The 14,024-nt window shown below is 48.6% G+C and overlaps 1 protein-coding gene across 1 annotated transcript; it reads left to right on the top strand.

Moving 5' to 3' along the window:
* Positions 1-2,692: 2,692 nt before the first annotated feature.
* On the top strand, positions 2,693-12,613 carry LOC311327424 (heat shock factor 2-binding protein-like; the record flags this gene model as incomplete). The annotated part of the gene is made up of 11 exons (XM_084460461.1): positions 2,693-2,743; positions 2,956-3,246; positions 3,378-3,548; positions 4,605-4,658; positions 6,556-6,703; positions 6,859-6,962; positions 7,561-7,710; positions 8,013-8,157; positions 8,593-8,710; positions 11,165-11,268; positions 12,336-12,613. The coding sequence occupies 11 exons, from the start codon at positions 2,693-2,695 to the stop codon at positions 12,611-12,613; spliced, it is 1,614 nt and encodes a 537-aa protein (XP_084316587.1).
* Between the last annotated feature and the right edge of the window lie 1,411 nt (positions 12,614-14,024).

Here is a 14,024-nt window from a genome sequence, read left to right as displayed (position 1 = left end):
GGCCCCAATGCCCCCGTCCGACGCGTCGACCTCCACGAGGAACTGACGGTCGGGGTCGGGCAGACAGAGCACCGGAGCCGTCGTGAACCGCTCTTTCAGGGCCGAGAAGGCGGTCTCCGCCTCCGGGGACCAGGAGAAAGGGGCGGAGAGTGGAGGTCAGTGCCGTGAGGGGGGCAGCGACCCGGCTGAAGCCTCGGATGAACCGGCGGTAAAAGTTGGCAAAACCGAGAAACCGCCGGAGCTGAGTGCGGTCAGCGGGTCGCGCCCACTCCTCGACCGCACGCACCTTTTTGGGGTCAGCGCGCACCTGCCCCTTCTCCACGATGTGACCCAGGTACTCCACGGAGGCGGCGTGGAACACGCACTTCTCGGCCTTCACGAAGAGCCGGTTCTCCAGCAGCCGTTGCAGGACCAGGCGGACATGCTGGCGGTGCTCCACCTCGGAACGGGAGAACACAAGGATGTCGTCAAGGTATACCACCACAAAGGTATTGAGCATGTCCCTGAGCACATCATTGACCAGAGCCTGGAAGACGGCCGGGGCGTTGGTGAGGCCAAAGGGCATGACGAGGTACTCGAAATGCCCTAGGTGGGTGTTAAAGGCCGCCTTCCACTCATCCCCCTCCCTAACCCGCACCAGGTGGTAAGCATTCCTAAGGTCGAGCTTGGTGAACACAGTGGCGTGCGAGAGTGGCTCGAATGTGGAGTTAAGTAAGGGGAGTGGATACTTGTTCTTGATAGTGATGTCGTTTAGGGCGCGGAAATCAATACAGGGCCTCAGGCTGCCATCCTTCTTTTTCACAAAAAAGAAGCCCGCCGCGACCGGGGAAGACGATGGTCTTACGACGCCTGAGGCTAGGGACTCAGCGATATAGCTGCGCATAGCCTCCTTCTCAGGGACGGACAGGTTATATAACCTGCCGACAGGTAGGGGTGCCCCCGGGAGGAGGTCTATGGCGCAGTCATATGGCCGGTGAGGGGGAAGTGAAAGCGCGCTCTCCTTGCTAAACACGGCTGCCAAATCGTGATAGCAGGAGGGCACGCCCGTGAGAACCGGGGCCGCAGGCACAGAACCGGAACCGCTGGGCGGAGAGGGGGCAGAGCGAAGGCAGTTGGCGTGGCAGGCCACGCCCCACCCCAAGATCCGCCCAGAGGCCCAGGATACATGAGGTTCGTGCCTGGCAAACCAGGGTCGGCCCAACACCAGGGGTGAAGTGGGAGCGTGCGTAACCATAAACCTAATCTGTTCACTGTGATTACCGGATATGGTGAGGGTGAGGGAGGTCGTGGTGTGTGTAATGCGCCCCAGGGAGTGCCCGTCTAGTGCCTGAGCCGTGAGAGGGCGCTCGAGGGGAACGAGAGGGATGCCTGCTTGGCGAGCCAAGGTGACATCAATCAGGCTCTCGTCCGCCCCCGAGTCGAGTAACGCACCAACAGAGAGAGAGTCCTTACCCCAAGTGAGTGTAACCGGAAACAGATGGCTTGGCTCTTGTGCACCCCGTGGGAGGTTGATAAGGCTCACTAGTACTCCCTTACCTAGTGAGCCTGATCTTTTGGCCGCGTGGGACATGCTCGGATCTGATGTCCTGGTCTCCCGCAGTAGAGGCACAGGCGGTCCCGCATCCTCTGCTCCCGCTCCTCCTGGGACAGCCGGGACCGGCCCAGCTGCATGGGCTCCTCCTCCTCACGCGAGGTGGAGGAGAAATGACCTGGAGACGCGGCGAGAGGAGGGGGGGCGCTCTCCCGACGACCGCTGCTGCTGCTGCCACTGGGCGAGCCTCCGGGAGGGGGTCTGGGGGTTCCCCCAGAGCGCTGGGCGCGCTCCACGCGGCGTTCCCGGAGCCGCTCATCCATCAGCAGCGCAAGGGAGACCAGTGCAGCGAAAGAGGTAGGCCGGTCCCGGATGATGAGGTCCTTGATGGCCTCGCTCAGGCCCCTCCGATACGCGCTCCGGAGTGCGGTGTCGTCCCATCCGCTGTCCGCTGCCAGGATGCGGAACTCCAGAGTGTAATCTGCCACCGACCGAGTCCCCTGGGCGGTGTGGAGGCGGCTGGCAGCATCCGGCCCATCGGCGGGGTGGTCAAACACCAGGCGGAACTCAGTGATGAACGCCTGGTAGTCCACCGAGAGCCGGGAGCCACTGCCAGCCGCCGCAATGGCCCAGCGGAGGGCCCGGTCGGTGAGCAGAGACATCACAAGGGCAATCCTGGCCTCCCCAGAACCGTAGCGGGAGGGCTGGTGGCGGAACAGGAGCTCGCACTGGCCGAGGAACCCCCGACACAGCTCGAACTCCCCTCCGAACGGCCTGGGGCAGGGAAGGTTGGGTTCGCAGCGGGGATCAGGGGGAGTGGCCTGAGCGTGAGGGGGAGCCGCGGGACTGGGCTCGGGGCGGTCAGCCACGGGAGGGGAACCGTCAGCCGCTGGAGGCGTGGGGAAGGCAAGCGGCTGGTTGACCGACCGGGCGAGGGCGGCCACCTGGCCGGCGAGGGAGGCTAGGGCCTCCGTGGTGGCCCTGGAGGACCCACGGAGGGACCCAATCTCCCCGGTAACCTGGCTGAACGCCCTGGTTAGCTCCGCATTAAGGGAAGCCAGCTGGGTAGTGTGGGCGGAAACTACTGAGTGGATCAGCGGCGGCATGTGGGGAGGGGGCGGGGATCCGCCTGCCTGCCCAGGAGTCTCACTTGGGTCCGACATGGCTCAGACATTCTGTCAGGGGCCGGAACGCGGACCCTGGACCCGTGTAGTGAGACCCCCGGACAGAACAGACGGACAGAGGGGAGTGGTTGGCACTAGGCCGTTTAATAAATAATAAAATGGGGAAGAACTGGTGCCACAACAAAATGGGGGAGGTGCAAACCAATGGGGGGTATGTATGGATGCGTGTGTGTGGTATGTACATGAGATGGGGAAACAAAGAGGGGTGTGTGGGTGCGGTGTGTGTGGTATGGGTATCAGCCGGAATGTGTATGTGAATGTGCTGCGAGGGCCTACGAGAGGTGGCGGGAAGGGTCCGGGAACACTGGCGGTCTCTGGTGGCGAGAGGAGGCGGAGCGGCGGCAGGCCTGCGGAGCGAGGGAGGTCCAGGAGGCGTGCGGGGAGCGGAGTCCGGGAGGGGAGAGTCGAGGGCAGGAGGCGATAGGGAAACGCGGCGCGGAGGCCGGGAGGACGCGGGGGCCGGAGAGGCGCGAGGACGCTGGACCTTCCGGGGGGAACAAAGGAGGGAACAGAACACAGGGAAAACAAATGGTTAGACGAATCGCAAACTTCGAAAATAGATTAGGGCGATAGCCGGCTCGTCTGATTACCCTATGAGGGCTAGGAACGTCTGAGCCCCGAGCGATGGTTCCAGCGTCCTCTTGTAGTGGCTCTGCTAACAGGCAACAGCTGCAACGAGTTGGTCGGTGATTGCTGCTGCTGCTGCCGGGCGGAGCCGGCCTCTCCGGCAAGGGGTGGAGTCCGCGTCCTCGAAGCGTGCGCCTCACTGCCCCTACGACTCGACTCCCGGACTGGACCCGAAGACCGAGCCGGGCCCACAACAACACATGTTGGTTCACAATGCTTCATTGGAATTATTCAGAGACGGTTATGAAAGCATCACTGTTTAATGTATCTGACTAACGACTACTTGATAAGGGAGTTACATGTCCAAAGCACTCTGCGTGTTGTGTTAAGACCTTCCAAGTTACTGTACATGACATGTAGACATATCAAGACAATGTGTCTGATGTGTAGATATTACACTTTGTTGAAATGTAAATACATCAAGAAGTAACCTTTACATGTATAATGGAAGAAAAACAACCATAAACATTTCTTGGATATTTTTATTACACAATGGTCTTCAAATATACTTTTGACTTGTTTATATTTGGTCAGATCATTAGCTTTCCTTGCAAAAGGTAGACAGGAGATGCGATGAGAACGCTGATCTGTTGTCTCCCCCCAAAAAACTTAGAGAACTGATTACTATGTACAGTGTTACACATACATTTAAATACAAATACATTTAAACAAATGCCTCAAGGCTGCCTATAAGCAACTGATCGGTGTTTAAAGCCTCAAGGCTGTCTATAAGGAACAAGGCAAAGCACACTCATGAACTGATAGACTGACTACTTATGGCAGGATGGGGGTAGTCGTGCTCACCAAGAGCTGGGATCCAGGCAGCTTGTGCTGATGCTGCCGCTGTGAGACACTTTCTGAGGCCATCTCCAGGGTTGGGATGATCTGCAGCAGCAGGACCATGGCCACCATCAAGGTCTTCAACCTTTAAATGGTTAAATGCAATTAGGCCTACTGTAAGTCGCTTAGCAGACACACAAAAGTGTCTGCTAAATAAATGACTAAGGTAATGTTGGACAAAAGTGTCTGCTAAATGACTGATGTAATGTTACCTCCAAAGACCAGCACCTGTGTGTGAATGACAAGACCATTGTAAAGGGTGAGTACTGAGAAAAGCTCTAAATGCAATGAATTATTATTATTGTTATTGCTATTATTAGCACCTCCATGGTCTTGTCCCATCCTCCTGACCATCACCAAGGTTCCTCTGTGTCAATTTTGACAATCTGAAGTCCCTCCTTGTGTCCGCGCCGTCAAAATAGGTCCTCAGCAGGGACGTGGACGTTGACTTGGGTGTAAGGACCTCTGTCTTCCATGTGAGCCTACAGGGGGAATATTATTAGGGCAAACTTTAACTCATTTGTGCGTATGGCATATACTTGTGTTTACAATATGATAATAGATAGATGTCATTATCTGTAGAGCTAAAATGCAACATTACAAAGCAGGCGTGTAGTGATGAGTAAACCCAGGTAAACTCAGTTTACCCACCTCTTTAAAATGAGTTGAGTTTCCCATGCCGGGGTCTTCCCTATGTTCCCCGGGTCCTATGTTCCCCCCAAAAAAGGGTTCTATGTTCCCCGGGTCCTATGTTCCCCCCAAAAAAGGGTTCTATGTTCCCCGGATCCTATGTTCCCCGTGAAACGCGAAAGATAAACGTGATTATGCCATGGCATGATTTAATGCGAAAAAATCTGGTAAAATATGTTGATTTAAAACAATAGCTAATGGAAGAAATTAAGAAACCACTGGAGGCCGAGTGTGTTGTTTCTTGTTTTCTTACACACAAAAAATGCAATGATTAGGTAATGGAATATGTAGGGTTGAATGTTTTAGTTCTTCTCCTTTTTATTTTTTATTTTCTGAAGTTAGCCTATCACCAAATAAGATAACTGTTGTCTATATTTTTTCATAGGCCTATGTGTGTGATGGCCTATTTATTAAACTTCAGTTATTTCAAGCGCAAAGTGGTCGAGTGACTATCATTTGTACTGCGAGCGGATCCTCTCTCCACAGAGATTTTTTTCCCCAACGGATTTGCGCCTCTTATGAGCCTTATCCCAACTCACAGCAGGATGGGTTTGGACTGGGACACTGTCAACTTCACAAAGGCATCAAGCAGCTTCTCCATTCATTGACATAAAACCAATAGTAGGCTAGCCTACAATCTAGAATAGCCTACATTATAGTCAGAGCTGCTTTGGGTAGCCTACTGAGGCGTCATGCATTGCGCATCACTAGGCTAGGTTATGTCTGATCCATGTCAAGTTAACATGCAACATTTCTGAAACTTGATGTGAAAAAATGCCGAAATCATGCAAGCCTCGCATTTTGCACGGAATTCTGCGATTATTGCGATGAACATGCAACCTTTCTAAAATAGGTGCATAATCTGCCCCTTTTGTCATTAACATGTGATGGCATTATCACGTTTTTCTTTCGCGTTTCGGGGTAACATAGGACCCGGGGAACATAGAACCCTTTTTCAGGGGGAACATAGGACCCGGGGAGCATAGAACCTGGGGAACATAGGACCCGGGGAACATAAGACCCGGGGAACATAGACATGTTCCCATAGGAACGGGAACGATGACTATGTTTTTAGGCTAATACTCTTCACAAAAACACATAATACTCTTCTCAGATTGTAGTCTAGATCGTATGATAAGAAATGACTGTCACTTATAAAAAATGCGATGATCTGACTGAAGACTTCCACTAGTATAGTTAGGGAATTTTAGCTAATTGTATTGACCATCTGCACAACAAAAAAAGAAGCTTACCAATAGCTTTCTTCACCCATCCCCCATCCCCCCAAAAAACATAGTTAGACATCCCACAAGATAATATTGGCAAAAGTTTATTTTCCAATTTTTTCGCCCAGGCCCTCTGAGCATCCCAACTTTGATTGGCTCCCAAGAATTTTCCACAAGGATTTGGGTTTGCACTAATTGATATGTGTTAGTAGACACCTAGATGAACACATTGGTGAAGAAAGCTATTGGTAAGCATTTTTTTTTTTACAGATGGTCAATACCCAATAAAATTCCCTAACTAGACTGAAGCTGGGCAAGAGTGAGGACAGATTGACACTGGCGATGTTCCGAGCTTGTCCACTAGATGTCATCACAGTTAAACCTTTGACGCTATCAGCCCAACTTTCAAGCACCCGTGTGCAGGTAATAAAGAAACACTCATATATCTTTCTTACAGGATGACAACCAAGATGGCTTTGTTAAAGTGAAGAAAAGAGACTTGGAGAGGCTGACCACAGAGGTCATGCAGCTCCGAGAGTTCTTACCGAAGGTAGTGAATGGGGACCTGGTAGAAATGCTACACAAAGCCCGTACTGCAGAGACATGTAAGACAACCAATCACATGACAGAAAAAAACACAAATAAAAATAAAAAACTACTTCTTTATTAAAAAACAAACAAAACGCCTTAAATCACCTTCTCCAGGAAGCGTAGGATTCAAATGAGATGGTGTGGGGGAATGTGTGTGTGCTGTGTACAGTGAGGGATCGTCTCGGGCAGGAGCAGGAGCAGCTGAGGCAGGAGTGCCTGCACCTCCGCTCGCGACTGGATGCCGCCCAGAGCGAGTGTCAGAAAGAGAGGGAGGTGAGAGAGGAGGGGGGGGGTCCTATCCCCACAGAGCAGAGGTAGTGATAGAAGAGCTAGTGTCGGAGGTAGGTTTGTGTGCGTGTGTCAATAGGTATAGGTACTGCATTTGTAACGCGCTCCCCATCCAGTTGTTACACTGGCCCGGAGCGCCATTCACACACCAATGGCGGCAGCTGCCATGCAAGGCGCTTGCCTGCTCATTGGGGGCAATTTTGGGGTTCAGTGTCTTACCCAAGGACACTTCGACAGGTAGTCAGGAGGAGCCGGGATTCGAACCGCCGACCCTACGATCACTGAACGACCCGCTCTACCGGGGGGCCCGTCTGTGTGTGTGTGTGGCTGGGGGCCCGTCTGTGTGTGTGTGTGTGTGTGTGTGTGTGTGTGTGGGGGCCCGTCTGTGTGTGTGTGTGGGTGTGTGTGTGGGTGGGGGCCCGTCTGTGTGTGTGTGTGTGTGTGTGTGTGTGTGGGTGGGGGCCCGTCTCTGTGTGTGTGTGTGTGTGTGTGGGGGGGCCCGTCTGTGTGTGTGTGTGTGTGTGTGTGTGTGTGTGTGTGTGCATGTGCGTGTGCGTGTGTGTGTGTGCGTGCGCGTGCGCAGGAGAAGCTGGTCCTGAGAGAGCAGGTCTGGGAGAGCAGGGAGCAGCTCCAGCAGCAGGCAGAGTTCTGTACGGGCCTGGGCGCGGCCTCCTGCACCCTGCTGTGGAGCGCCTCCAGGAGAGAGGAGGCTGTCAAAGACGTCCTGGCCGACGTGAGTAGAGAGAGGGACGGCCCCCCAGTACTCTAACTGTCTGCCTTCTCATCCATGCACTCCCTATATGTTCAGTGTTCTCTTCATTTCCCAGCTGCCCCGGGGCCACACTTGATCCCCGCTTCATTGCCAAGCTTATGAATCAATCAATCAATCAATCAAAGCTTTATTTGTATAGCGCATTTCATACCCAGAGGCAACACAATGCGCTTTACAGAGAACAAGGGAGGTGGGCATACGACCCACTCTCTACATATTCCATGAAGCGTGTGTGTCTTGTGTGTGTCTTGTGTGCATCGCAGGGGAAGCTGCCATCCTTCCTCAGCCTCGCAGGTCAGACTCTAGAGAGCTTCGTGAAGTCTCTGGATGGGGAGGCCAAGAGCGGACAGCAGGACTACGACTCCCATGAGCACCAGTTTGTCCTGGCCCTGGCTGGAGTTGTCACCAGTGAGTGTCCAGACGTGCAACCGAATGCTACTTCAAACCAGAGCTGTGTTGGGAATCGCTCCCTCGTTCCCTCACTCCCTATTCCCTCTATAGGGTTCACCATGTAGTGAACTACCTAGGGAACGGAGAAAATGTAGGGTACATGCACTGTTCCCTGCAAATCAAGGTGAATTGTGGGTAATAAATAGTGAACTATATAGGGAACGAAAATTCCGTGGAGAATTCGGACACTACAAACAAAATGGCTGACGCCCTATATAGTGCACTAAATAGTGAATAGGGAGCGATTCCGAACACATGATTGTGTACAAACTATCCCTCCCCGTGCACTGTTAGCCTTAATTATTGTTTAATAAGCGGTTACCCTGTTCATACTAATGACCTGTACTGTAGATGTCACGCCCATTTACCATTGCTTATTTCTGGTCCACTCAGATGTGGCGGCTGTGACGTGTGGGCTGGACTTCCTGTCCAACTCTGCTCACGTCCTATTGGATACGCTGATGCAGCTTCTGGAGCTCTTGAAGCCAGGCGTCTTCCCCAAACTCAAAGTGTGAGAGTGGCACATCCTATCATCAAGAGTTATTACAGAGTTATTATTTAATCAGAGCTAGCATTGTAGTTTCTCTCCGGTCAGATCAGAATCAGAATTCGCTTTATCGCCATATAGTTTTTCAACATACTAGGAATTTGCCTCGGACAATGGTGCAGGACATTGGACAGGGACAGACAACATTGGACAAGGTGCAGGGACAGGACAGTGCAAAAGAGCAGTACAAAATACAAATGCAAAATAAGATAAAAAACGGTACACAAAATGTAGTGTGGTCAGTGTATATAATTGATGGATTTGATTGATTGATTTTTATTTATTTTTAAGACAGGGACAAGGTACAGTAGACATTTACCCTATAGAATAGGGAGAGATGCACTGTACAAGGTTATAGCTAAACAGCTAATTTCCACCCGCAGTCCCTGGGCAAATAAATATACAGTCTTAAAATAGTGGGGCAAATAGTACACAGTAGGAGAGTTACATACATAGAAGGAATACAAAAAAGTTATGTAGCAAAGATTTCACACAGTACAGTAGGCAGAGTGTTATGTGTATTTGAGTGTGTGTATACAGAGTGTGATGTGTATTTGAGTGTGTGTATACAGAGTGTTATGTGTATTTGAGTGTGTGTATACAGTGTGATGTGTATTTGAGTGTGTGTATACAGAGTGTTATGTGTATTTGAGTGTGTGTATACAGTGTGATGTGTATTTGAGTGTGTGTATACAGAGTGTTATGTGTATTTGAGTGTGTATACAGTGTGCTGATGTGTATTTGAGTGTGTGTATACAGAGTGTTATGTGTATTTGAGTGTGTGTATACAGTGTGCTGATGTGTATTTGAGTGTGTGTATACAGAGTGTTATGTGTATTTGAGTGTGTGTATACAGTGTGCTGATGTGTATTTGAGTGTGTGTATACAGAGTGTTATGTGTATTTGAGTGTGTGTATACAGTGTGATGTGTATTTGAGTGTGTGTATACAGTGTGCTGATGTGTATTTGAGTGTGTGTATACAGAATGTTATGTGTATTTGAGTGTGTGAATACAGAGTGTTTTGTGTATTTGAGTGTGTGTATACAGAATGGTATGTGTATTTGAGTGTGTGTATACAGAGTGTTATGTGTATTTGAGTGTGTGTATACAGAGTGTTATGTGTATTTGAGTGTGTGTATACAGAGTGTTATGTGTATTTGAGTGTGTGTATACAGAGTGTTATGTGTATTTGAGTGTGTGTATACAGTGTGCTGATGTGTATTTGAGTGTGTGTATACAGAGTGTTATGTGTATTTGAGTGTGTGTATACAGTGTGCTGATGTGTATTTGAGTGTGTGTATACAGAGTGTTATGTGTATTTGAGTGTGTGTATACAGTGTGATGTGTATTTGAGTGTGTGTATACAGTGTGCTGATGTGTATTTGAGTGTGTGTATACAGAATGTTATGTGTATTTGAGTGTGTGAATACAGAGTGTTTTGTGTATTTGAGTGTGTGTATACAGAATGGTATGTGTATTTGAGTGTGTGTATACAGAGTGTTATGTGTATTTGAGTGTGTGCATAGAGTATTATGTGTATTTGAGTGTGTGTATACAGAGTGTTATGTGTATTTGAGTGTGTGTATACAGTGTGCTGATGTGTATTTGAGTGTGTGTATACAGAGTGTTATGTGTATTTGAGTGTGTGTATACAGTGTGCTGATGTGTTTTTGAGTGTGTGTATACAGAGTGTTATGTGTATTTGAGTGTGTGTATACAGTGTGATGTGTATTTGAGTGTGTGTATACAGTGTGCTGATGTGTATTTGAGTGTGTGTATACAGAATGTTATGTGTATTTGAGTGTGTGAATACAGAGTGTTTTGTGTATTTGAGTGTGTGTATACAGAATGTTATGTGTATTTGAGTGTGTGAATACAGAGTGTTATGTGTATTTGAGTGTGTGTATACAGAGTGTAATGTGTATTTGAGTGTGTGTATACAGTGTGATGTGTATTTGAGTGTGTGTATACAGTGTGCTGATGTGTATTTGAGTGTGTGTATACAGAATGTTATGTGTATTTGAGTGTGTGAATACAGAGTGTTTTGTGTATTTGAGTGTGTGTATACAGAATGGTATGTGTATTTGAGTGTGTGTATACAGAGTGTTATGTGTATTTGAGTGTGTGTATACAGAGTGTTATGTGTATTTGAGTGTGTGTATACAGAGTGTTATGTGTATTTGAGTGTGTGTATACAGAGTGTAATGTGTATTTGAGTGTGTGTATACGGTGTGCTGATGTGTATTTGAGTGTGTGTATACAGAATGTTATGTGTATTTGAGTGTGTGAATACAGAGTGTTATGTGTATTTGAGTGTGTGTATACAGTGTGCTGATGTGTATTTGAGTGTGTGTATACAGAGTGTTATGTGTATTTGAGTGCGTGTATACAGTGTGCTGATTCTCCTGGCGTGGCAGGTTGATGCTGATGGCTCTGTACAACGTCAGCATCAGTGTGAAGGGGCTGAAATACATCAGCGGGAGCCCAGCACTGCTGCCTCTCATCTGGACCCTTCTAGAAGGTGAGAGGACCAGATTGGTCCAGAGCAGCCCGGGGAAGAACGATGAGCTTCATGTTTATTTATTGTGCGTGTGCACTACTTACATACGCACTACTCGTAAACTGTTTACAGCAGTATTAAAAGAGAAGGCTCTTTTCGACAACCTTGACCTTATTTACGGCATATTATAAGACGTTTGACTCACCGAGATCACTTTGTAATTCGGAGGCATGTAGAAGAAATTTAAAATCCAGCGCGAGTCAAGTATATCCATGTAATGGCGGCGGACGGGGCACCGAGAATGCAGCTTCTAAAAAATGTATTTTCGGCCTCGAAACGGTTGTACACTCACATTCTCTACGCTACGATCGGCTTGTTGGTGCCTGGAATATTGTGTGCAATATGGCTGAATATTTATCAGATTTTGAGGTTATAGAAGATGACTTAAAATATGATGGAAGCCGATCGTAGCGTAGAGAATGTGAGGCGCGAGTGTAGCCTACAGACGGACAATAGCCAGTCTGCGCGCTGTGCGCATGCGTGCTGGAGCAAGTGGGGAAGCTTTATTCCGTATCTAAAGACGTTTCTAAAGATCATATTACAGAGGCATGTGAAAACCACAACAAGCCCTCGCTCTATGGAAGCACAACTAGCGATTCATAAAAACAGATTGATGAAAACAACCGTTTCGCGGTTTTTAAATTTTTAGAAGCTTCATTCTCGGTGCCCCGTCCGCCGCCATTACATGGATATACTTCGCTCGCGCTGGATTTTAAATTTCTTCTACAGGCCTCCGAATTACACCAAAGTGATCTCGGTGAGTCAAACGTCGTATAATATGCCGTAAATAAGGTACAGGTTGTCGAAAAAGAGCATTCTCCTTTAACTCCCTCTGTACATGTGTACACTTTGTTTATGTGTGCAATGCCAAGAACAGCTGCCGCATTGCCTCAGATCTCTACACTCTGACGTCGGGCTCATGTGTGGTCAGAAGATTAAGAACATCACTCTCTCTCTCTCTCTCTCTCTCTCCCGCTCTCTCCCTTCCTTTCTCCCTCTCTCTCCCTTCCTTTCTCTCTCTCTCTGAGACGGGGACCCAGAAGTATGTCTCCACGCCCTGCGCCTGCTCCAGTCCCTGCTGCAGGAGGAGGAGGAGGCCTCGGCTCTGCTCGGCCCCGGGCCCCTGGACCCTCTCCCCCTGGCCCGCATCCGCCGGCTGACCTCCAGCCGCCATCCTGCCCTCAGGCAGACGGCCCAGGAGACGCTGGACGACCTCAGCTCCTTCCACGACGCCGGCGCCCCGGAGACCAGCACCTCCGAGTCCCGCCAGGCGCAAACACACCCGTGTACGTCCCTCTCACGCTAAGACGTGTTGAGAGGATAGCTCCCTCTGATGAGCTTTTCCCATGATGCACTGGGCTGGCCATGTGTACTCTCCAGAGTGTTGTTGTTCTACAACACCAGGCAGATGCACTTGGACTAGTACTAAAGGAACAGTTCCACACTGTTTTTTTTTTTTTCCTGTTTTGTTGTTTTGTTTTTCATGATCCTATGTCATAGGGCCCTTTGCCTCCATCTTGGACTGTAAATGGGGTTCATTTCCCTATGTAACATGTAATAATGGCCAGTTTATTTATTGTCATAGGTAATAATGGCCATATGCCCTTAGTTCTATGGAGGCATTCTGTTTATAATGTAAATTCCCATTCTCTGGGGATTTGTGACTCTTCTGTCATCTGCCAAGGACTGAACTGATGTTCATGTTACACATTTGACGCTGTTAAAAAATGTTCTTAACTATTAAAACATATATTTAACAACACCGCTTAAAGTGAAATGATTTCACATGAGCAGAACATTTGATTCCCTTCCCACCAATCTCCCAAATCGTGATCACATTCACCCGGGAGATGGCGCAGACTAGTGTTTGGGTGCAGACTGAGTATCAGGTCTGCATGGGCGAGCAGCTGTAGACTGAATGTCAGGTCTTTGGGTGATCTACTGTAAGTGGATGAGTCAGATTGTCTGAGGAGATGAGACGTAAGCTATCCTCGCACGTGCTTTCCAGGCGGCACGGGACTTGTGATAAAAGCAAAGAGAGGTCTGGTAGGATTAAGCTGCTAGTTTACACTCCCAGGCGAGAGGATTGACCGGAGGTGACCAGGGTCACCTCTGTTTGTATTGTATTTTGAAATGGCCTTTCAGGTTCTACAGTCCTCTTATTAAGATGGGCTAACCATCTCCCATCTTAAAGGAGTAGTAAAGGGAAAATGCATGTTTAGCCCTGTTTTAAGGTTACTTATGATCATATACAATGGTTCAGATCAAAATGTTGACAAAGCTAGCATTTTTGAGAAAGTTGATAATTGCTCTACCACCGTTTTGGTCATACAATGGATGTGGATAAGCATCTTCAAAAATCATTCCAAAACATGTTTAACTCTCGATTTCATAAGTAACCTTAGAACAGGGCTAAACATGCATTTTCCCTTTACTACTCCTTTAACAGTTTGCATCTCAAAGGATATTTGCCAATATGGTACCCAAAGTATGTTTGCAGCCTACTTTTTCAGACAGCACAAAATTATCAAGAAATATTTCCTGTGCTGAGAAATCTGCTCTACGCCAATGGGAAATGTAGAATTCTATTCTACCACAGGAAATTGTAGGTTACATTTGACACTTGACCTAAAGCTGGCTGCAAATAATTTACACTCTTGGTTTAATTGATTGTGTTGATTGTATTGATTATGTTGCCACAGTCGCTTGGCCAATGG

Source organism: Borostomias antarcticus, assembly GCF_949987555.1.
Source record: "Borostomias antarcticus genome assembly, chromosome: 32".
Taxonomy (NCBI): Eukaryota; Metazoa; Chordata; class Actinopteri; order Stomiiformes; family Stomiidae; genus Borostomias; species Borostomias antarcticus.
The sequence above is the reverse complement of the archived record's forward strand: the minus strand, read 5'-3'. Positions and strand labels throughout refer to the sequence as shown.